The sequence below is a fragment of the Colobus angolensis genome, unplaced genomic scaffold (genome assembly GCF_000951035.1).
Source record: "Colobus angolensis palliatus isolate OR3802 unplaced genomic scaffold, Cang.pa_1.0 Scaffold419, whole genome shotgun sequence".
NCBI lineage: Eukaryota > Metazoa > Chordata > Mammalia > Primates > Cercopithecidae > Colobus > Colobus angolensis.
Window position 1 is genome coordinate 510386 of NW_012117588.1, and position 22160 is coordinate 532545.

Sequence of the window (22160 nt, forward strand, 5' to 3'; positions counted from 1 at the left end):
TCTACCCCAAATAACCAAAAATATCAGCCTCAGCACCAGCAGAAATTGGAAGCGTTCTGGTATTTATATGTGTTTTGCTCAGCTGGCAGATTTGTTATAGGAAACTATTTGCAAAGCCTGGGAAAAATGTGCTCCCTCTGCCTGTTAAAGGAACATGCAGGTTGGTTGGTGCTGGTTCTCCATCTGACAATTCTGTCTGGTGGCTTTAAAAAATATATATATAGCATAGTCCAGATTTGGACTATGCAAATGGTATCTTTAAACAACTTTTAGGTCTTGAGCAAAGCCAAATATTATTGAAATGTTTATTTTGGTTTTAACTGCAGGAGGTTTTCATTCAAAATGTGTTGCTTTAGGGGAAAAGGAAGGGTGTTTATACTAGGTACCTTTTAGCATTCTTCTTTAGGAGACATTAATTAATTTAGTTCATATAATCAAAACTGGAATCAAGGAAAAATTATTTATACTTTTAGAAATTCTCATGTTCTTATACTTCTTTGGAGATTGAATTGACTCCAAAGAGACTATTTTGTGATTAAGAATATTTTTGTGGCCGGGCACGGTGGCTCAGGCCTGTAATCCCAGCACTATGGGAGGCCAAGGCAGGTGGATCACCTGAGACCAGCAGTTCGAGACCAGCCTGCCCAACATGGCAAAACCCTGTCTTTACTAAAACTACTAAAATTAGCCAGCTGTGGCAACGGGTGCCTGTAATTCCAGCTACTCAGGAGGCTGAGGCAGGAGACTCACTTGAACCTGGGAAGCAGAGGTTGCACTGGGCCAAGATCACGGCATTCCACTCCAGCCTGAGTGACAGACCAAGTCTCCGTCTAAAAAAAAAAATAGAATATTTTTGTATAAGGAGTCATTATATTATGTCCTTAGACCAGGAGTTCCTGTTGAGGCAGAAATTTTTGAAGTAAAACCATTTTTTTTGAAGGAAACACATATTTAAATATCAAAGAACACTGGACATGTACTTTTAAAAATGTGTATACTTGTATTAGTTATCTATTTCTAAACAAAACCTTTGCAGCTCAAAACCACAGTCATTATCTCGCAGGTTTATGTAGGTTACGCAGGTGCAGCTGACCTGCTTGGTCTGAGCGTTTGAAAGGCTGCAGTGAGGATGTCAGCCTAGGCTGCCGTCACCGCAAGGGTGCCCTGGGGGTGGATCCACTCCCAAGCTCACTCGTGTGGCTGTTGGCAGGATGCAGTTGCTCATGGGTTGTTAGGCTGAGGACCTTAGTTCCTCACTAGGCCAGAGGCTTCCTTTAGTTCCCCCACATGTTTTCTCATGGGGGCAGCTCACAGCGTAGCAATTGGCTTCATCAGAACAAGCAAGCAGGAGGGTAAGAGACAGAAAGCAAGATAGAAGCCAGGGTCTTTCACAGCCTGACCTTAAGAGCAGTACCTCATCACTTTTGCCCTTTTATGACAAACGTCCTATTGACTTTTGTCACTATATCAGAAGCGAGTCACTAGGTCTAGCCCACACTCAAAGGGAGAGGATTTCACAGAGCAAGAATATCAGGAAGCAGAATCATTGGTTATTTAATCAGAAGCTGCTAGCACAGTTCTTAACAAAACTACAAAACATTGAATTGGGAGGAATATGGGGATAGGAGGGTGACAAGGGAGAGCAGGTTAATTCTGTGGATGCTGAGGACAATGTGCCTCATGAAAAGTGTTCCCATCAGACTAGTGTATTTCTTTTTCTTTTTTTTTCTTTTTTTTTTTTTTTGAGATGGAGTCTTGCTCTCGGCTCACTGCAGCCTCCACCTTCCCGGTTCAAGCAATTCCCCTGCCTCAGCTTCCTGAATAGCTGGGATTACAGGCACATGCCACCACGCCTGGCTTATTTTTTGTATTTTAGTAGAGATGGGGTTTCCCCTTGTTGGCCAGGATGGTCTCAATCTCCTGGCCCTGTGATCTACCTGCCTTGGCCTCCCAAAGTGCTGGGATTACAGGCATGAGCCACCACGTCCAGCCCAGAATGGTGTATTTCTAGGACATCTGCAATGCATCACTCTCTAATAAAAGAAAAAAAATAGCCGCTTCTTGACAGATACTCAAAGGTATGGAGTCCCTTACTAAACCACACTTCAAAGAAATAAGCCTGCAAAATAGGGGAAAGTTGTTTTTCACCTAGAAAGCAGATTCCCTGTATTTTCTTATTTTCAAATAGTGGGGAGAAACCCTAAGCTGTACATATGAAGAAGTGGACTCATTTCTCCTCTTGCACAGCACCTCCGGCACCTTGTACACCCCATTCCTCCGTAACTCCCAACCACACACTCACCTCCCAAGCATCTGCAGATCTACATACATATTATCAAGTCTGTACAGAGTACTGAGTGAAATGGTCACTGTAGCTATGGAAAGGTGAGATTTGCAGGCAGTCTGAAATGTTTCTTGCTAAAGTAGTTCCAATCCTTTCCCCATTTAGAATAAAATACATTCTTAGTAAATGATTTTTAGGCAGAAAAAGAAAACCACACTGGAAATAGGATTCTAATAAACCAACATGGGGCTCGAGCTGGTGAACACATTTCTGAACCATCCCTATACAGAAACCACAAGACAAATAAGAAAAAGAGTATCCAGATCACTTAGACCCTTCAAACCACATCCTGGGTTCCAAGGAGAGTGGCTGCGAGTTAGGGAAGATACGTTTATCCAGTGGACCTTTTGACTCTTTTGTCAATCTTAAGTTTAAGAAAAAATTGTAGAGTAAAAAATTTTGGTTTGGGTCCTTTCCCACCTTCCCTTGCTTCGTCGCTTTCCTTAAGCCTGTAAGCATCCAGATCTTCCCCACAGCAGTGCTTCCTGGTCAGTGATTACCCTCTCCTCTTTTTATCTCTTTTCTTCACACGCACCTTCAGTCCATAAATCCAAGCTTTTTGTAAGGAGGGAGAGTGAGTAAACTAATTCATACTAAGGTGAGAGTGAATTATATATAAACCTCTTAGTATATTAAATCTACTAAGCAGTGTTTCAGAAGGAAATTTGCTAACATGGACATCTTACTTGAAAAAATTTCAGTTAGTTCAACAAAGTATGGTTTAGAAATCATTTTCTATCAGGATTGGGGAGATATTTTTTTTTTTCTTAAAGCAGTTAGGTTTCCCCAGCAGATTTTGAATGCTTGGATATTTGTGATTCTTTCCTATGGGAATCTGATCTGGATGAGACCAAAGACCATAAACCCTCTAGCTTTCCCTTTGGGTCTTTTGCTATTGAAAACTAGTTGGACTTAAACAAGTTAAGTGTGTTTTAAGGATGGCTCCTTTCACCCATTTCTAAAAGCTAGCATTCTTGAGGTTCTTCTTTATTTAGCAGAAGGAATGCTGGTTTTCCAATCTCTCACTCAAAAGGAACTTTTACTTATCTCATAAAAAAGAGTGGGATGGAAATTAATGTAATAGAAAAGGTATACTACAAATATGGCAGCTGTATTTAACCAATTCATGTTCAAAGATAAATTAGTAGTAGTAATAAGAGTTGTGCTGTATAAAATCACCATATCTCATGTTCAAATTTCAGATTATCAGTTGAAAAAGCGTGGATTGTTTTCCCCCTGAAAGAAATCTTTTAACGTGGTACCATAAGAGACGTTAAGGCTGGCTATTGTTTTACTTCTCTCTCTCTCTTTCTGTCATTTGATTTCTGACTTTGAGTGGATTTTTTTAACATTACAAAATCATAGAGAAAGAATATTGGATCATTTATTATAGAGTTTTTAAACAATTTGATACCATTGTGTTTCTGGCGTTGTAACTGCATTTGCTGTTTGTGAGGGGTGTAGAGGTCCCTGATGTTCAGTGTACAGTACCAGCATTTGTACAAAACATTGCAGCCTGGCCTGTGCAGGACAGGGGTTACTCAGGGGCAAGCTGCTGCTTGCGATAATACCCCCGGTGCCTCCTTCTAATCTTGCACTGTTTCCCAGGGCAGGCAGCCTTGTGGGGCTCTGACTGGTGCCCTGGAGCATGCTTCACCTTCCATTTTTCTTGCTCTGATTTCTGGAGACAGAATGTTCTCTTCACCCTACACATCAGGAGTTTTCCTTCTGTTTTCATTTTTCAATGGTTCCTTTGTGAATTTGCACTTTGATCTAACCTAAAACGTTGGAAACAGGAATAAACACAAATAATGGCATGAGGCCGTGGCCACAGAATGACAAGACAGGACACAGCAAATAAATAGAATGAGAAGGCTCATACATTTCTATTTATTTATTTACTTACTTATTTCTTGAGACAGGGTCTCATTCTGTCACCCAGGCTGGAGTGCAGTGGCATGATCATAGCTCACTGCAGCCTTGAACTCCTGGGCTCAAGTGATCCTCCAGCCTCAGCCTTCTGAGTAGCTGGGATTACAGGTGCATACCACCATGCCTGGCTAATTAAAAACAAAATTCTTTTGTACAGATGGGGTCTCACTATGTTTCCCAGGCTAGTCTCGAACTCCTGGGCTCAAACAGTCCTCCTGCCTTGACCTCCCAAAGTGCTGGGATTATAGGCCTGAGCCACTGTGCTCAACTCCTTCCCATTCTAAAAAGTGTCTAAGGCAGTTATGGAGATTATATAACAAGGTATAAAATTTCTGAGTGAAAGGAAAACAAGGAGAGAGAAATAAATGTAAATGTGTATACAGTTAATATGTACACAGAATGTTTTGTAAGGCCTTTGACAGTTCCTTTAAAAATCACCTGCAGGCCAGGCACAGTGGCTCACACCTGTAATCCCAGCAGTTTGGTAGGCTGAGGTGGGCAGATCACTTGAGGTCAGGAGTTCAAGACCAACCTGGCCAACATGGTGAAACCCTGTCTCTACTAAAAATACAAAAATTAGCCAGGTGTGGTAGCATGCGCCTGTAGTCTCAGCTACTTGGGAGGCTGAAGCAGGAGAATGGCGTGAACCCAGGAAGTGGAGGTTGCAGTGAGCCGAGATCGCGCCATTGCGCTCCAGCCTGGGTGACAGAGGGAGACTCCATCTCAAAGAGAAACAACAACAACAAAAACACCTGCAAATTTGAGCTGCCTAGCAGCCAAGCAACAAAGGGAAGCACAACGATAAGATTCACGTGTCTGCCAATTTAAAAACAAATCAGTTCTCTTGGATCAGTGCTTCTCAAACTGGAATGTACATTTGAGACACTGGTGCATGTTAAAATGTAGGTTCTGATCTAGCAGGTCCATGGTGCATTTCTAACTGGCTCCCAGGCAATGCTATGCTGATGCTGATGCCCACGTTGATGCTGCTACTCCCTGGACTGCCCTTTGAGTAGTGAAAGTTTAGCTCACTCAACAAAACCTCATAGTTTATTTGGAGTAACATCCCTTTAGCCCTTTAGCCCTTGTAAATATTTTCAGACTACATTACAATAAAGTTCTGGTGAGTCTAATTGTTGACCAGAGAGATTGTTTACTTCAGAGCACCTGGATTTGAATGTGCTGTGCCACCTGCTGCTGTGTTACCTGGTACAAGTTAATGTATTCTCCTCGCATCTCAGTTTAATCGTTTTCTGAATGAGACTAATAGTAGTGCCTGTCATAGATGCTTATAACGGTGCCTGCGTAGAGTAAGAATGAAATAATGTTAGCTATTTTTTATTATTACATTTAAAATAGATTTTGCTGGCAGTGAAATATGAATGATAAATTAAAATCATTTCCTCAACTCTTTTCCTTTCATAAGTACCTTAAAACAATGTATCTAGATTTGCAATTTCATTCTGAATCCCTGAATAAAAGACACCAGATAAGCAGAAGATATTACTGACATTAGTAGGCATTTGAAGTTCACTCTGATGGAATCAGTCTGTTTACAACAAATTGCTATAGAGAGTAAAAAGCACCAACCTTTTCCGGTAGTTTTTGAATGCCGGCATCTTTGTTCATGCAGTTGGCTTTGCTGCATTTCCACTTCAGTAAATAGGTCATCAATTCTTTGGCTCTGTCTTTGAAAAAAAAAAAAAAAAAACTACAGAGGGTGAATTTTAAAACACAAATAAAGAAAAAGAAATTACTTTGAAATTGCCAAAATTGTTTGGCTGAAAGAGCTTATTTAGAAAAACAGAGCTTTTTATGTATAAATCTGTTTCAGTGGTGGTGTATCAGAATTGCGTGTTGCTAGTAGTTTGCTATCAAACCAATGCTTGTGTTTCAAGCTATTAAAAAAATGAACAAAATAGGCCAGGTACGGTGGCTAACGTCTATAATGCCAACATTTTGGGAGGCCAAGGTGGGTGGATCACTTGAGGTCAGGAGTTCAAGACCAGCCTGGCCAACATGGTGAAACCCTGTCTCTACTAAAAATACAAAAATTAGCCAGGCCTGGTGGTGTGCTCCTGTAGTCCCAGCTACTTGGGAGGCTGAGGCAGGAGAATCGCTTGAAGCCGGGAGATGGTGGTTGCAGTTAGCCGAGATCATGCCACTGCACTCCAGCCTGGGCAACAGAGCAAGACTCCATCTCAAAAAGAAAAAAAAAAAAAAGAATAAAATAGAAACACTGATTTTTCTGGTATTTTATACCTTCCCCCGAATATCAATACCCAAGGCATTTTTAAGATTTCCCTAAGCTGGAAGCAGCAGACTACATGTTATTTAAAACATATTAAGATGTACCTACTGCCTCCTGTATTATGTATATTTTCTATATAATTTTATAACAATCTGCAAAGTAGCAGGAAAAAACTTTCACCTTCAGATTAAACTCAGAAGAGTTGCCATTGGCTAACTGAAAACCTTTGCATTTTGATAAGCATTTAATTAAAAATTTATTAATTTTGGTTTTGAGGTTTTACTTTTCATATTTTTAGAACCAATAACTTTTTGTGGAATCCTAAGTTGTTCATCGATCCTAGGTGCAGTGTTTGTCATCCTGAGAGCTTCAATGGCCCTGCCAAAACCTCAACCTCAGCTCAGAGTAGGAAATGGTCAAACACTCAGTAACTGGTAAGCAAATGGATTTCAGTCACTAAATGGAACTGGAAGAATGGAGTGCTCCCTCAAAAAGAGCATTTCAGCTGGTCACAATGGCTTGGGCTTGTAATCTTAGCACTTTGGGAGGCCCAGGCATGAGGACCACTTGAGCCCACGAGTTCGAGACCAGCCTGGGTAACATGGGAAGATTTCACCTCTACAAAAAGTAAAAATAAAAAATTAGTCAGGCATTGTGGTGGCTGGCACCTGTTGTCCCAGACACTTAGGAGGCTGAGGCGGAGGATTGCTTGAGCCCAGGAAGTTGAGGCTGCGGTGAGCTGTGATCACGCCACTGCACTCCAGCCCAAGCGACAGAAGGTAGATTCTATCTCCAAAAAAAAGAGGTTGTGAGAGAGGAAGGCAGGGGAATGTTAATCAGAGAGATATAGAGTCTGGGAGAGACTGAAAGAGAGGCAGAGAGAAATACACAAATTAAAGACACAGACTGAGAGAAATGGAAAAAGGAAGAGAGGATCTCAGAGAGATTGATTGACTTCCCAGGTAACATACAATATCTCACAATCCTGCAGAGTGTTTAAAGTTGCATTTTAAAAGGCACTCAGTTGGTTCACACAATCCTGGTAAGAAGATCATCTTAATTAGTATCGTATTTTGTAGTTTTCAAAGCAGTTCTTAGGCATCATTGCATTTCAGACTTGGCTCCAGCCCTTTTATTACAGGTGAGGAAATTGACTTGTTCACCTTACATTTGTAGAGCATTTTGCAATTTTTTGAAGGACATTTCCACCCATTATCTAATCACAAGTCTCCATAAATCCCATCTCCCCTGGTATAAAAGCAACTTAAATTGCAGGTGCTACTGAGATTCACAATGCAGCCCACAAAATCAGCAAATATTTTTTGTTTCCTCCTTTTTAAAAAAAGGCGTATATTTGATATTACTACTTTGTTTCAGGCTGTATATTGAAATAACAAAAATAAAACCAAAATTGACACCAATTTTATTTCAAAATAAAATCTACTTTTTTCACTTTCCCACATCATCTTCTAGCTGCTAGCCTTCATGCATATTCAATTTTTGCATATTTACAGCCTTGTCAAAGATAAAATTTTATTTTCTGCATTTTCACTCAACATTATACACTGAGTATTGGCCATTTAACTCATCTCAGTCCCACTTTCAAAGAGATACCCAGGAAATAGAAGCAACAAGGGTTATTCGACCTTAAACAACTACAGATGATACTCTGGCTCTCTTTGGGATTTTTAAGGCCCTGTAAGTAAAATATTATCAGATTACAGAAGGCTTGGGATTCTGGCTTTATCACATGACTGATTGGTCCTCCATGTTCTCCTTGGCAGATGTGGGAATCAGTGACACAATGTTTTTTACTCAAAACATGGTTTAGCTTACCATCACCAGGAATTGCCAATGCATACGCATTCGCACTGTGAAGGTTTATTTGCACCTCCACTCTTCTTAACCAAGCTTTTTCACAGAAGAAATAACCCCAACTTCATTAACCCTATTCCCATGACCTATTTGCCAATCTGTTAAAATAATGGCCAACTCAAATGATCAGTAATGATTGACTCACTATGACATCATCCATCACCTTTGTCACTGGAAGCCCATTTGCCTTGAATAGTGCTGCATCTTCCGACTTTGCTCCAGCAACTTCAGCTCCTCATTAAATCCCTCCCTGTAGGTCATCCCTGCAACCAGTTGACACTGGAGCTCAGCAGCCAGCTGATGGGGGCCTTCATCCGTCTTGTTGAGCTGCTCCTCTCTCCTCTCAAAGCCCTCTTTCCTTCTCTCCTGCTGGCTGACCTAGAAGCTCAGCTAAAGAGGTGTTCAAGGTGTCTAGTTGCTTAAACAGGTGGCCCGTGTGCTTTTTGCTGTAACTCACTTGCTCCTTGAGCTCGGCTCCAAGCTGTAGAAGACCATGGGACAGCACATTGATGTCATCTTGGGAATAAGTAACAGGGTCAGGTTTTCCTGTTTGTTTCCTTGCACCAGATAAAGAGTAGGATAAACTTGGGAGAAGCCAAAGTGATGTTTTTGCATTGTGGCTTTGAATGATTTCCAGGTCCCTTGGTTAACCTGTTCTCAGCAAAGGAAATAGAAGATGGTCCCAAGATGGTGAGAGCAGAGTGTTTGGCTGAAAATTTGATCTAAAAATGACCAGATTCCACATGTTAACCCCAGAGCTGCTCAATTACAGCAGTTTAAAAATAAGTTGAGGACTCGTTGCTAAATCAGTGGAAAGAATTTGGAGTTTCTAAAATAGTTTGTAATCAAGAAAAGCCATCTGAGGAGGCCTTGGAGGGGAAATTGCTGATGAATATCAAATGCCCGGTTCTCTATGTGGTGATATATGTGACTGAAGAAAACTGCTTTTGTCCACATTTGGAGAAAGATAAGATTATACTAAATGCCTGGCACAGACACTGGACCTTCAGTTAACTTAAAAAATTTTCAAAATAACTTTGCCATAACAAGTGGCAAATTATTAAGGTTATGGGCTGTCCTCTCAAAAATACTTAGATAACATGATTCTCTGCCTAGTATGAGACACTTAATTTATCACATATGAAGCATATGAGCCTGTTTATCAGTTCGTTAATAATTATTCTTATCTGGCTTGGACTCCGGGTTACTGGCCATGCAGGCAGATCTTCCCTCCCAAAATAAAACATTGTTATTCTTTTGTATTCATTTCTTTAAAAGCATGCAGATTTAACAAAACATATTACTTAGCACTCTTACTGATTCAGAAATGTGATGACCCTTAGGAAATGCATCTCCTTAAAAGAAATTCCAGGCAAACTCATTTAACCTTCCTGGGAGTTAGTTTCCTGGCCTTCAAAAAATGGGATGTTGGACCAAATTATCTTGAGTTTCCTTCCAGCTGTGTGCTCGGTAGGGAGTGCTGGCAATATGGGGCAGGACACTGAATATCTGTGGTGGTGATGTTTGGATACAGGGGGGAGCAACCCCTTTGGAAGCAACGGGCGAAATTGGTGAGCAGTGGTGGGGGTGCACAGGAATGGGTGGCGGCGCCCTGGCATTGGAATGTAAGAGACGAGTGTGGTGAGAACAGTCTGGCAGGGCTACTACTGTTATGATTTACACAGTCCCTTTCAGCCAGCTACTTCAAAGCACCTTCACAAACTTTGGCTCATTATGCCTTCAAACACAGCATTCAAGAAAGGTTGATTGGCATCTTTTAATTAATTCAAACATGATGAAGCTGAGCATTACAGAATGTAAAGGGATTCCTCCAAAACTATGCTGCACTGCAGAGGGGCAAGATATATAAAGTGTTCACCACAGCTTTCTAACTGAAACAAGGAAATAACCTGAACACTTATTTTTAGAGGAGACCAGTGTAAATTATGGCATATTCACAACATGCAATGACATGCACCCATTAAAATCATGTTTATTAAAAACAGTCATATTGGGGAAATGGTCATAACTGAACAACATTTGGTGGCATAAGAAAAGATAAAGCTTTGTACATACAGGATGACAAAAATGTTTAATGTGGCCGGGCATAGTGACTTACGCCTATAATTCCAGCACTGTGGGAGGCCAAGGCAGGAGTATCACTGAAGGCCAGGAGTTCAAGACCAGCCTGGGCACCATAGTGAGACCCTGTCTATACAAAAAATTTAAAAATTACCCAGATGTCGTGATGCATGCCTACTAGCATAGCTACTTGGGCGGCTGAGGCTGGAGGATCACTGGAGCCCAGGAGGTCAAGGCTGCAGTAAGCCGTGATCACACCATTGCACTCCAGCCTGGACAACAGAGTGAGGTCCTGTCCTGTCTCAAAAATTGGAAAAAAAAAAAGCTTCATGTGTAGAGGGGAAAAGGCTAAATGGAAATGTGTTAAAGTCTTAACAGTGATCCTCCTCAGTGCAGTGGTATAGTGGGTGGTTGCTATGCTTTTCTTTATACTTTTATGTACTTCTAAGTAATGCAAGGTTAAAAAAAAAAGGGCACACATTACTTTCATAATCATCTCTGAATATGATAATGATATGATTATGAAAGAGGCAGTGTGTGTGAAAGTGGAATGGACCAATTAAATAGAATGATAGGGAAGACCTCAGAAGATATGACATATGAGCTGAACTCCAAAGATGAGAAGAACCAGTCATTTAGTGAATGGAGAAGCACTCTGGGGAACAGAGGCACGAAGGAAGGAAGAAGTTTGGAATGTTCTAGGTTTTGAAAAAAGGCCAGCATGGGAGAATGGTGAGCGATAAGGTCAGAGCCTCAGAGCCATTGCCAAGGGCAAGGTCATGTAGGACCCATGATAAAAAGTTTGGGAAACCCTTGTAGGGGCCTGACATAATTTATTTTACATTTTTGAAAGATCCTTCTGACCAGTATATGAAGAACATTGTAAGAGGCAAGTGTAGAAGTCAAGATCTATTGAGAAGGCGTTGCAGGGGTCCAGGTGAGAATGAGGGTGGTTCGGAGTGGAGAGACAGGGACAAGGTAGGTTGGAGTGTGGGTCTGACTTGCTAGCCATGTGGAGGAGATAATTATCATAATAACTATCATTTATGTTTTTAGGGGGCCATGTAACTTCAGTATGTTTTCAATGTTCACATTTATAGGTTTACAGACTTTGTACTTGATAAGGTACAGAAGTAAATCACTTGTCGTAAATCATGCGTTTAGAAGCATATGTCATGCTTCTATTATAGTAACGATAATAACAGAAATCTACTGCTAGTCATAAAACTTATCTGTTCAGAGAAGGCTTTTTTTTTTTTTTTCAAAGAAGTCTTCTAGGTTTCAGTTGTTGCTCATTAATGCTCACCACAGCCCTTTGAGGTCGGCACAATTATGCTTTGGATAAGCTTTGGAAAAGCTAAGTAATTTACCAAAGGCCATGCAGCTAAAAGAAGCAAAAGCAGAATTCAAATCTCAGTTCTCTGCCTCCAGAGAGAACACACTTTACCCCTCTCTGATACTACTGCTCAACAGACATTAGCTCTGCTTTTTTGATTGGTGGCAGTGGAGATGAACAGAAGTGAACAGTAAGCAGAGAGGGGTCTGCACCCCACACACATCCCTGCACCCCAACTGTAAACTCTGCCATCATCATTTACTATATCCATGTCCACTCCTGGCAGCATCAGTGGCTCAGTCGTATCCACCTGCATCAGGGTTTTAGGCTGCCTCAGTTTAGACAGAGCAAGATTTGGGAAGTGCTGCTAAGGCAGCCAATGGTTGAGTAGAAACAGCACTGTACTGGATCTCTGCCTGCTCTGTGGCTCATTCATCATATGTCTCATCTTTAAAAGTTAGGGCTCAGTCTAGGTGCCTCCTGGCCTGAGCACCCCAGAATTCTATACTATGCTAATCCCTTTAGTGTGACATGGCCTGTCATCTACTTTTCTGGGAAGATCATCTACACCTCACTGGTATTTGAAGCTCATTGAGTTTTGTCATATATCAACCTAGAAAGTCACAGGGTACAGCAGCTCAGACTCGCTCCCAGCACCAGGCTACCCCCATTCTGCCTCCGGGGAGTCACCCAAAATAGAGAGATGGGGGTAAAATAAGACCTAGGAATGCTATTTATTTGCCTCCATGGTCTTTGAACTTGCACATCCAATGTAACGGCTCCTGTGTGTTCTTGATTGTTCCAATTATCATTTTTCCTCTCAAATACCTGAGAGCATTCACTATTTTGCAAGAGATTTGAGTAGAGAATCCCTGTGCCCTAACTTTTCTTTCCTTGATGTGGGATGTTCTTCTGTAATTACGTAAGTTTACCTCAACGTTTTCCCCAGGTAATTTCGCAGAATGTTAAATTCATAAAATGTACCATGAAAGGATAAATAAATGGAAGGAGTTCTGAGGTCAAAACATTTGGGGAAAGAAGAATCTTTCTCCTTCTAAGGCATTCTCAGTGCATAGTAACCTGTTTATCTCGCTTCGCCCTGGTCTTTCCCAACCACTTTTGCTCAACCCCCCACCTTCCCTACACACTTGTTAACACTTTGCAGAACACTAGGGCTCTGTGGGATGGGCTGGGAAATGCAGGTTGACATGCCACTGTTAATACCTAGAAAATTAAGGCAAACTTGTCCCTGAGAGATGTCAGGATAGCACAGTGGGAAAAGGCCATGCTTATCAGGGCTCTTATCTGAGAGTACAGTGGTTACAAGCATGACTCTGGAACTAGACAGTCTGGGTTCAATTCCCAGCTCTGCCATTTAGTTATATAATAGGGGGTGTCTTACCTAACATCTCTGTATCTCATTTGTTCCTCACTTGTGACATGGGGATGATGACAATGATAATAGTACCTACCTATAGGATAGCTATGAGAATTAAACAAATTAATAAATATGAAGTATTTGGAACATTGGCCTGACTCAGGATAAGGCCTGTTTAAATGTTAGTATCATTATTGTTTCTTCAAGCCAGGAATGTACTTCATCAATTATGTATACACTCATTCCTTCATTCAACAAATAGTTACTTACTACTACTATGTCCCAGGCACTATTCTAGCTGTTGGAGATACATCAGTGAATCCAAAACATCAGAGAAAAACCCCTGGCCTTGTGGAACTTACATTTTGGTGGAATCTACTACTAATAATGCAAATAGAAAGAAAAATATATGCAAGTTACCCAGGCACTGGGTAGCCTAGTGCCTGTCTTATAGTTGTCAAGCGGATGGATATATTATTCATATTGTTGTTGTTATACAGTAATTGAGTTTGGAGGTTTGAGCTGTCATCTTAAATAAGAACAGAAAGCTAAGCCAATACGAGTGCCATGCCAGTAAGAAAAGGAAACTGCTACATAAAGATTAGGAAGGAAAAAAGAGAAGAATAACATTAGGCCATCATCCATGGCCATGAGTTTTATTTAAAACAAGCTGGACCATTTTTGCTTTCTTTATCTGTGTATCAGAGATACAGTTACCTCTAGGCAGATTTCCACATTCCAAGACATTAAGACTTTCTAAGCTGCAGCAGACACATCTTTACTTGTAGCGAAACAGAGAGCAATGGAGGTTATTTTCAGATGACTGTAGCTGAAGAGGAAGAATCAAGTAATTCACTCCCTCCAATAATAATTCACTTCTTAGAGGAAAAACTTCTTTAGAAAAAGCACCCCATGAATGGAAGTCTCAGCATTCACTGAAGAACTTAGTTAAAATAAACTCTAGACTTTTTTCATTGATTCTGTATCTCTTCTTTTCCAGAAATCTTCTCTATGTCTACCCACAGAGGCTGAACTTTGTTAACAAACTAGCATCAGCCCGGAACATTACAATAAAGATCCAGTTTATGTGTGGAGAAGATGCTAGCAGCGCGATGCCGGTAAGGAGGGAAATGAACATTTGCCTCAAATCAGGGTGGGCTGCACACCCCTGTCAATTCACAGGAACCAAGTCCAGGACTCATCAGTGTACAGAGTCCGTCTATTGCAGGCCAACACTGCTCAGCATGTGCAAGGGCTTCTGTGCCCAGGATATCGATGGGGAAACAGGGTCAGTCTTACCTGACAATCTCTTTCTCAACTTACTCTGTAGTGAACTTGGAACATACAGATCATTTTAGAGGATTAAAAAAAAAATCATAAAGTCTTTCCATACCGCCCATAGGGCTACCCCACTCTAAAGGCATACAAAGTAAAGAACTTAAAATACCAGAATTTATACTTTTTAAACCATCTCCTGGCCAGGCGCAGTGGCTCAAGTCTGTAATCCCAGCACTTTGGGAGGCCGAGACGGGCGGATCACGAGGTCAGGAGATCGAGACCATCCTGGCTAACATGGTGAAACCCCGTCTCTACTAAAAAATACAAAAAACTAGCCGGGCGAGGTGGCGGGCGCCTGTAGTCCCAGCTACTCGGGAGGCTGAGGCAGGAGAATGGCATAAACCCAGGAGGCAGAGCTTGCAGTGAGCTGAGATCCGGCCACTGCACTCCAGCCTGGGCGACAGAGTGAGACTCCGTCTCAAAAAAAAAAAAAAAAAATCTCCTACTAAATGAGATGGTGGTTAGCTATTACTATTTCCCGTCAGTCATAGAATTTAGTTAATATAACTTTCTTTCTCTTTTTTTTTGAGACGGAGTTTCACTCTTTTTGCCCAGGCTGGAGTGCGATGGCTGCAACCTCCGCCTCCCAAGTTCAAGCGATTCTCCTGCCTCAGCCTTCCAAGTAGCTGGGATTACAGACGCGCGCCACTGCACCCAGCTAATTTTGTATTTTTAGTAGAGATGGGGTTTCACCATGTTGGCCAGGCTGGTCTCATACTCCTGACCTCAGCTGATCCGCACGCCTCGGCATCCTAAGGTGCTGGGATTATAGGCGTGAGCTACTGCACTCAGTTAATATGCCTTTCTAAAAAAGAAAAAGAAAAAAAAAAGAAAGAAAAAACCTTTCTCCTAATGTCCCACCTGTCTTCCCAATGCAAGGTGTCTTGAGACAGTGGTGGGGTCCTCTTAGTCCTCTCTGCTCAGACCCCTGGCATGACGCTGCCAGGAGTACCAGGTATGCTTGTGCAGATCCTGTGGCAGCCAGGATGCCCAGCCAAGGGTGACTGTGGGCTAAAATCCAGTCTGTTCTTCATTCACGGAACCCTGGGTTCTGGTGTTGGGGTTACTGCATCTAGAGGAAGGAGCTTTTTTCTCTGCACAAAGGTAAGTGCACTTGTTCGTAATGCTGCATCCTAAATGCTGCTTCAGGCCCAAGGAGGTATCTTTTTCTAAACGGCACACATGTGGATAAGGCAGTGGAGATTCAAATCACCTAAGTGACTAGGTCTGTATGTTTGGAGAGAGAAGAACCTGGACTGGGGATTTCTCACTCAAGGCAAAAGTATGTAACTTTGGCCTGTTGGATAGACCTCTAGGCAGTGAGGCAGAGTGGAGAGAGTACTGGTTTTCTAATCTCACAAACCTGTGGTCCTTGGTCACTAATATAGCCCCTTGGAACCTCGTTTCACCCTTCATATCCAGTTCCTCTGCACTGTGTGCTTGGGCCAGTTGTAGACCCAGCACTTTTTTTTTTTTTTTTTTTTTTTTGAGACAGGATCTCACTCTGTTGCCCAGGCTGGAGTGCAATGGTGCAATCTCGGCTAACTACAACCTCTGCCTCCTAGGCTCAAGCGGTCCTCCTGCCTCCGCCCCCCGAGTAGCAGGGACTATATGCATGTGCCACCATGCCTGGCTAATTTTTGTATTTTTTTTGTAGACATGAGGCTTCGCCGTGTTGCCCAGGCTGGTCTCCAACTCCTGGGCTCAAGCCATTCTCCCACGCCGACCTCCCAGAGTGCTGAGATTGCAGGTGTGAGCCACTGCTCCTGGCCAACCCAGCACTCTTAATTGTACAAAATGCAGCTCTTTGAGGCCAGAACATCCTGTTGGCCTGATGATAGTCAATTTGATATACCCAAATGTTACTGATAATTTGATCCTTTCTATACTGGTGAACAGGTCATCTTTGGAAAGTCCAGCGGGCCTGAATTTCTACAGGAAGTGTACACAGCCGTTACATACCATAATAAGTAAGTCTATTTCAGCATTCTCAATATACACCAAGATGCTTTCATCATCTCCTGGTTTTTCCAAGTCCCCTGGGTGGTTCCTCCTAACTATTTGTATAATTCAGGGACTGAGGGGCAAAGGAAATCGATGCCAGTTCTGTGACTCTGTGTTGAAGATGTAAAACTTTGCCATTAACCAAGACTGAGAGAAGAACGTGTCTTCAAGAATCCAATATAGTTTTGACTTTTCTGGAAGCTTCCATTCTAGTATGATGCAAAGAGGCTGTATTACGTTAATTAAGGAAACACATTTCCTAACTTGCTTTGAGACACTGGAGGGGGCCAGAAGCACAATCCAACCCCCCTTGCCCCGTGTCCCTGTCCGCTCCACTTGACACCTGCCTAGGCTGCCTAGGCTGACCAAAGGAGAAATGGAACACTCATTATTCCACTGGCGAATGGAGTCACGGGATAATGCCTATGCTGTTATTCATGTTCCACAGGGAAAGGAGGGACATCTGCACAGTGTCGGACAGAATTAGATTTGATAACCTGGGCCTATTTAAGTCCTTCATTTAAGCATGTTCTGGGGTTGGGATGAGGATTAAGTGAGGTAATGTACATGAAACCCTCGTAAGCATCTAGGGCTTCATAATTCAGTTAAATCAGGTTCCTTTTTCCTCCTGCCTCATTCATTTGCTTCTACTCTTTGATGAGTGCAGCCAGGTGCTAGGCTCTGTTCCTTGGGTAGAGATGGAAAAGGAGGTCACAGCAGGAGTCCAGACCTCATCCTTACTTCAAATTAAGTTGTTGGAATTTTCCACTGTGTGGGGGGGAGTTTTTGTTTGTTTGTTTGTTTGTTTTTGTTTTTTCCTGACAAAGCCTTTAGTTCATGAACAGTTTTATGTAAGGGAAGTGTATCTAATAACATAAGCTTGGTCTCAGGGACTTCCAGTTTCAGAGCAGAGTAGTGTAAAATGAGAAGCAAAACACCAGGCAAATTCTGAGGAGCAAAGGGGCTGTGGTGTTTTACAATCAGAGAAGTCATCATTCTTGCTAAAAGTTATTTGTGTATAATGTGCTTTTGAAACAGGTCTCCTGACTTTTATGAAGAAGTGAAAATTAAGCTCCCCGCTAAGCTCACAGTAAATCACCACCTCCTGTTCACCTTTTACCATATCAGCTGTCAGCAGAAGCAAGGAGCCTCCGTGGAAACTCTCCTGGGATATTCAGTGAGTTGTTTCCAGCCTGCTGACTCACACTGCAGTTGTTGGTGCATCTGAGGTCCCCGCAGAGATAAACAACCAAATTCTATTCACTTGATTTTTTCCTGTCAGAAGTAGCAAAACATGCTGAGCCACATTGTAGCAAGAGGCAGAAATGATTTGCCTTAGCAAATGTCAAATTTCAGGAATGGAAAGCTAGTGGATGATAGATATTGAAAGAATACTCATTTGTTTTTTAAAAAGCGTTGCAATGTTCACTATTTCCAAATTGAATATCCGTGCTTCACATATAGAACTAGCTTTGCCCCCAAGAAGAAACAATTTTTTCTTAAAAAATATAAAAGGTAAAATAAACATTAATGTTGTTCAGACACACAAAAATTGGCTACAGAGAAAAATGCTACTGCTTTAGCTCTGAAAGCAATAAATCATCAATATTACCATTTCAGGAGCTCTCGGAGATTTAAAATGCAAAGAACTGGACAGAAATTACTGCTAAAAAGAGTACTGGTCAATATCTAATCATTGTTTAGTTGCATTTGATTATTGTGAGCTAGATAAATTGCCAGAATTATATGCTGTAATAAATACCACGTTATTATTTACATCATCTGTTTCAGTGGCTGCCAATTCTCTTAAATGAACGTCTTCAAACTGGATCCTACTGTCTCCCAGTTGCCTTGGAAAAATTGCCACCCAACTACTCCATGCATTCTGCTGAGGTAATTGGCAAGCTGGCCATCAGCTGTTTCTTGTCCAGCTGTAGTCTTGGACCACCTTCCCAGACACACTTCTCATTCCCATGTGGCCAAGGATGCTCATTGTGTTCCCCAGAGCACACCATGTTTTCAGAGAGCACATTGTTCTGATAGGTTGGGAGGAATAACTGACTGTGAAACCTCATTCTTTTAATTGTCACCAAATCAGGATGTTTAGTAGATGCAACCTACACCGAAGGCAGCATTACCTTGCATTATCTACCACAGAGGGATTCCCAGAATAATGTATTCTGGAAGAGGAGGCAAACTAAGGCCAATCATAATAAACAACCGCTCCCATCAAGGATCCTTGTAAAAGGTTCCCAGGCCAGATTCCATCCGTTTCTTTCTTGGGTCAGTTGTCACAGCTCTCCAATAGATACCAAGGTATTTATTCCCCTAACAATCCTAATGCCAATAGCCTTACCCACTTCCTGTTTCTGGCACTTCCTCTTGCCCATGCACTCTGCTGCACTGCACCCATTTAAAGGGAAGCCCAGGCGGATCACCTGAGGTCAAGAGTTCAAGACCAGCATGGCCAACGTGGTGAAATCCCATCTCTACTAAAAACACAAAAATTAGCCAGGCCTGGTGGTGGGTGCCTGTAATCCCAACACTTTGGGAGGCCGAAGCAGGCAGATCACTTGAGGTCAGGAGTTCAAGACCAGCCTGGCCAACATGGTGAAACTCCGTCTCTACTAAAAATACAAAAAAATTAGCTGTGCATGGTGGCAGATGCCTATAATCCCAGCTACTCGGGACCTGGGAAGTGGAGGTTGCAGTGAGCCGAGATCATGCCACTGCACTGCAGCCTGAGCAACAGAGTGAGACTCTGTCTCAAAATAAATAAATAAATAAATAAATAAATAAATAAATAAATGGATCCCAGGGGACTGTCTACCCTGACTGCACCAGCTGTCACACTGCTGTCACACTTCTCAGTTCCTTGCATAGGTTTACATCAATAAGTATTATTTTGAAGTAAATCTCATATATCATATTTCATTTTAGTCTGCATCTTAAAAGATAAGGGCTTTGTTTTTAACCATCACAATATCATTGTCATACTTTAAAATTAACTGTAATTTCTTAGTATCATCAAATATTCAGTCACAAATATGCAGTCACTGATCAAATTTTCAATTATTGCACTAATGCTATATTTTCAATGCTTGCTTTTTAAAATTGGCATCCAAATAAGGTCCACACACTGCTGTTGGTTGATATGTCTCTGAAGATACTTTTTTTTTTTTGAGACGGAGTCTCGCTCTGTCGCCCAGGCTGGAGTGCAGTGGCGGGATCTCGGCTCACTGCAAACTCCGCCTCCCGGGTTTACGCCATTCTCCTGCCTCAGCCTCCCGAGTAGCTGGGACTACAGGCGCCCGCCATCTCGCCCGGCTAGTTTTTTGTATTTTTTAGTAGAGACGGGGTTTCACCGTGTAGACCAGGATGGTCTTGATCTCCTGACCTCGTGATCCACCCTTCTCGGCCTCCCAAAGTGCTGGGATTACAGGCTTGAGCCACCGCGCCCGGCCTGAAGATACTTTTAATGTACAGATCTTTTGTTTTCCTTGCAATTTTCAAGTTGAAGAATTTCGCAGGAATTTGAATTTAGTTTCAACCGTTCCAGTCAACTTTCTTCTCTCTTCTTTCACCATCCACTGCCTCGCTTCCAGCTGTTTTCCTCTTATTTTCTTTTTTCCCTAAAGAGAGAACCATCTTTTGCCCTGGACCACAGGCACGTACCTGGTAAATCAAAACTTCTCTCCTCAAAACCATCTAAGGGGCAATCCAAGTATGTCCACAGACATTCCCTGATTGGTCTTTATGATTTGAACATCAACACCTTTCAGTAGCCCTCAAAACCACCTTCTCATCATCAACTTGCACACTCTAATTTCTTAGAACCCCCCACTAACTTCTTAAGCTATAGGAAAGACCTGAGTGTTGGAGAGAGACAAATCTGTGTTCAAAGTCTAGATTCTGCCACTCCCTAGCTGTCTGAATGTGGCTGAGTTGCTTACTCTCTCTGAGTCTCAAAGGTGAAACTGAGCCCATATCTGCATATCTGCCTGTAAGGTTGCTGTTGGCATTAAATGAGATAATGCATGCCAAACAAGAAATTCAGTTCCTAAGTAAACATTAGTTCCTTTTTCTTACTTGCCCTGTGCTGTGTTTATAGATACACCTTAGCCTCTCCTAGTATTCTTTAAACCTGCACTAATAAGATAGCCACTAGCTGCATGTGGCTATTGAGGAAAATATGGCTAGTTCAAACTGAGATATGTACTACAAATAAAATATGCACCAGATTTCAAAACTTTAGTGGGGAAAAATGTGAAATATTATGTTAATAAGTTTTTACATTGATTACATATTGAATGAAATATAATTACTTTCTCAAGTTCTTTTTTTTTTTTTTTTTTTAGAGACAGGGTCTTGCTCTGTCCCTCAGGCTGGAGTGCAGTGGCATGACCACAGCTCACTGTAATCTTAAACTCATAGGCTTAAGCAATCCTCTCACCTCAGCCTCCTTAGTAGCTGGACCTATAGGCATGCACCACCATGCCCAGCTCATTTTTTTTTTTTTTTCAGCAGAGGCAGGGTCTTTCTGTGCTGCTCAGGCTGGTCTCAAATGCCTGGTCTCATGTGGTCCTACCACTTTGAACTCTCAAAGTCCTGGAATTATAGGTGTGAGCCACCATGCCCGGCCCCTTTTTACTTTTTTAATGTGGCTGCTAGATGACTTTAAATTGCATATATAGCTCATGTTATATTTGCACTGGACAGTGCTATTTTAGATCATAGATGGCAAACTCAAGTGCCCACAGGATCCAGATGAGTAACATAAATGAATGCCTTGTTCTGGTGGCATCTGTTCACTCTGGAGATTGTCTCTGCCCCGTCTGAAGGTTGCAGCTGTTCCTTCACTCTGCAGATTGGTGCCATGCTAGGATATAAGGCCATTTTTTTCATATCTTCCAGTACTCAAATGAGGTTAGGAAAGCAGTCTTTTATAGGAAATTTTCAGGCTTTCAAATATTGGTAACTAATATTTCAAAGTTCCTAATACTTCAAACAGAACATATGTGTGGGCTAGAACCCACTTCGGGCCCCAGCTCGTGACTGCTGCAGAGAGCGTTAACGGCCTCCATCCCATGTACATATCTACCTTCCGTTACCATGGAAGACATACGAACCTAGGCGAGGCCCTCCTCACTCAACACTGCGGGACATCTCTAAAGGAATTCAATTTCAATGGGAATTTAAGGCAAGAAACTGTCTCTAAGGCCTACAAAGGTACTGATACATAAACAGTATAAAAGAGTCACTTGGAGTAATTAAAGCAGGAGCCAAACTGGCCTAGAAACATGTTGGAAACACTTGGAAAAACTGTAGTAAAAGGGAAAGTAATATCAGGTACTCAAAAGTATTAAAATTTCATGTCTTGTAAAGATATTCTATACTTCGTCCTGACAATCCTGATTAATGGGGAAATTGCTGGGATCTTAATTTGTTTTAATTCCTAGAATCCAGAATTATCAATGCTGGTTTGGAACTTAAGAGACAGATCGCACAGTTCAACCCTCTCCTCAGCATGAGAACAGAACATTAAGGCCCAAAAAGTTTTTTTTTTTTTAAGACAGAGTCTCACTCTGTTGCCCAGGCTGGAGTGCAGTGGCACAATCTC

The 22160-nt window shown here is 41.9% G+C and overlaps 1 protein-coding gene across 3 annotated transcripts in view; it reads left to right on the forward strand.

The window, feature by feature from the left end:
• DOCK8 (dedicator of cytokinesis 8) overlaps positions 1 to 22160 on the forward strand; it is a 243141-nt gene that overhangs the window by 128639 nt on the left and 92342 nt on the right. For all 3 annotated transcript variants that reach the window (XM_011956463.1, XM_011956464.1, XM_011956465.1), the window contains 4 exons: positions 14199 to 14316; positions 16436 to 16506; positions 17579 to 17717; positions 18332 to 18433. In XM_011956463.1, coding sequence (XP_011811853.1) covers positions 14199 to 14316; positions 16436 to 16506; positions 17579 to 17717; positions 18332 to 18433 — 430 coding nt within the window. The remainder of the gene's footprint in view (positions 1 to 14198; positions 14317 to 16435; positions 16507 to 17578; positions 17718 to 18331; positions 18434 to 22160) is intronic.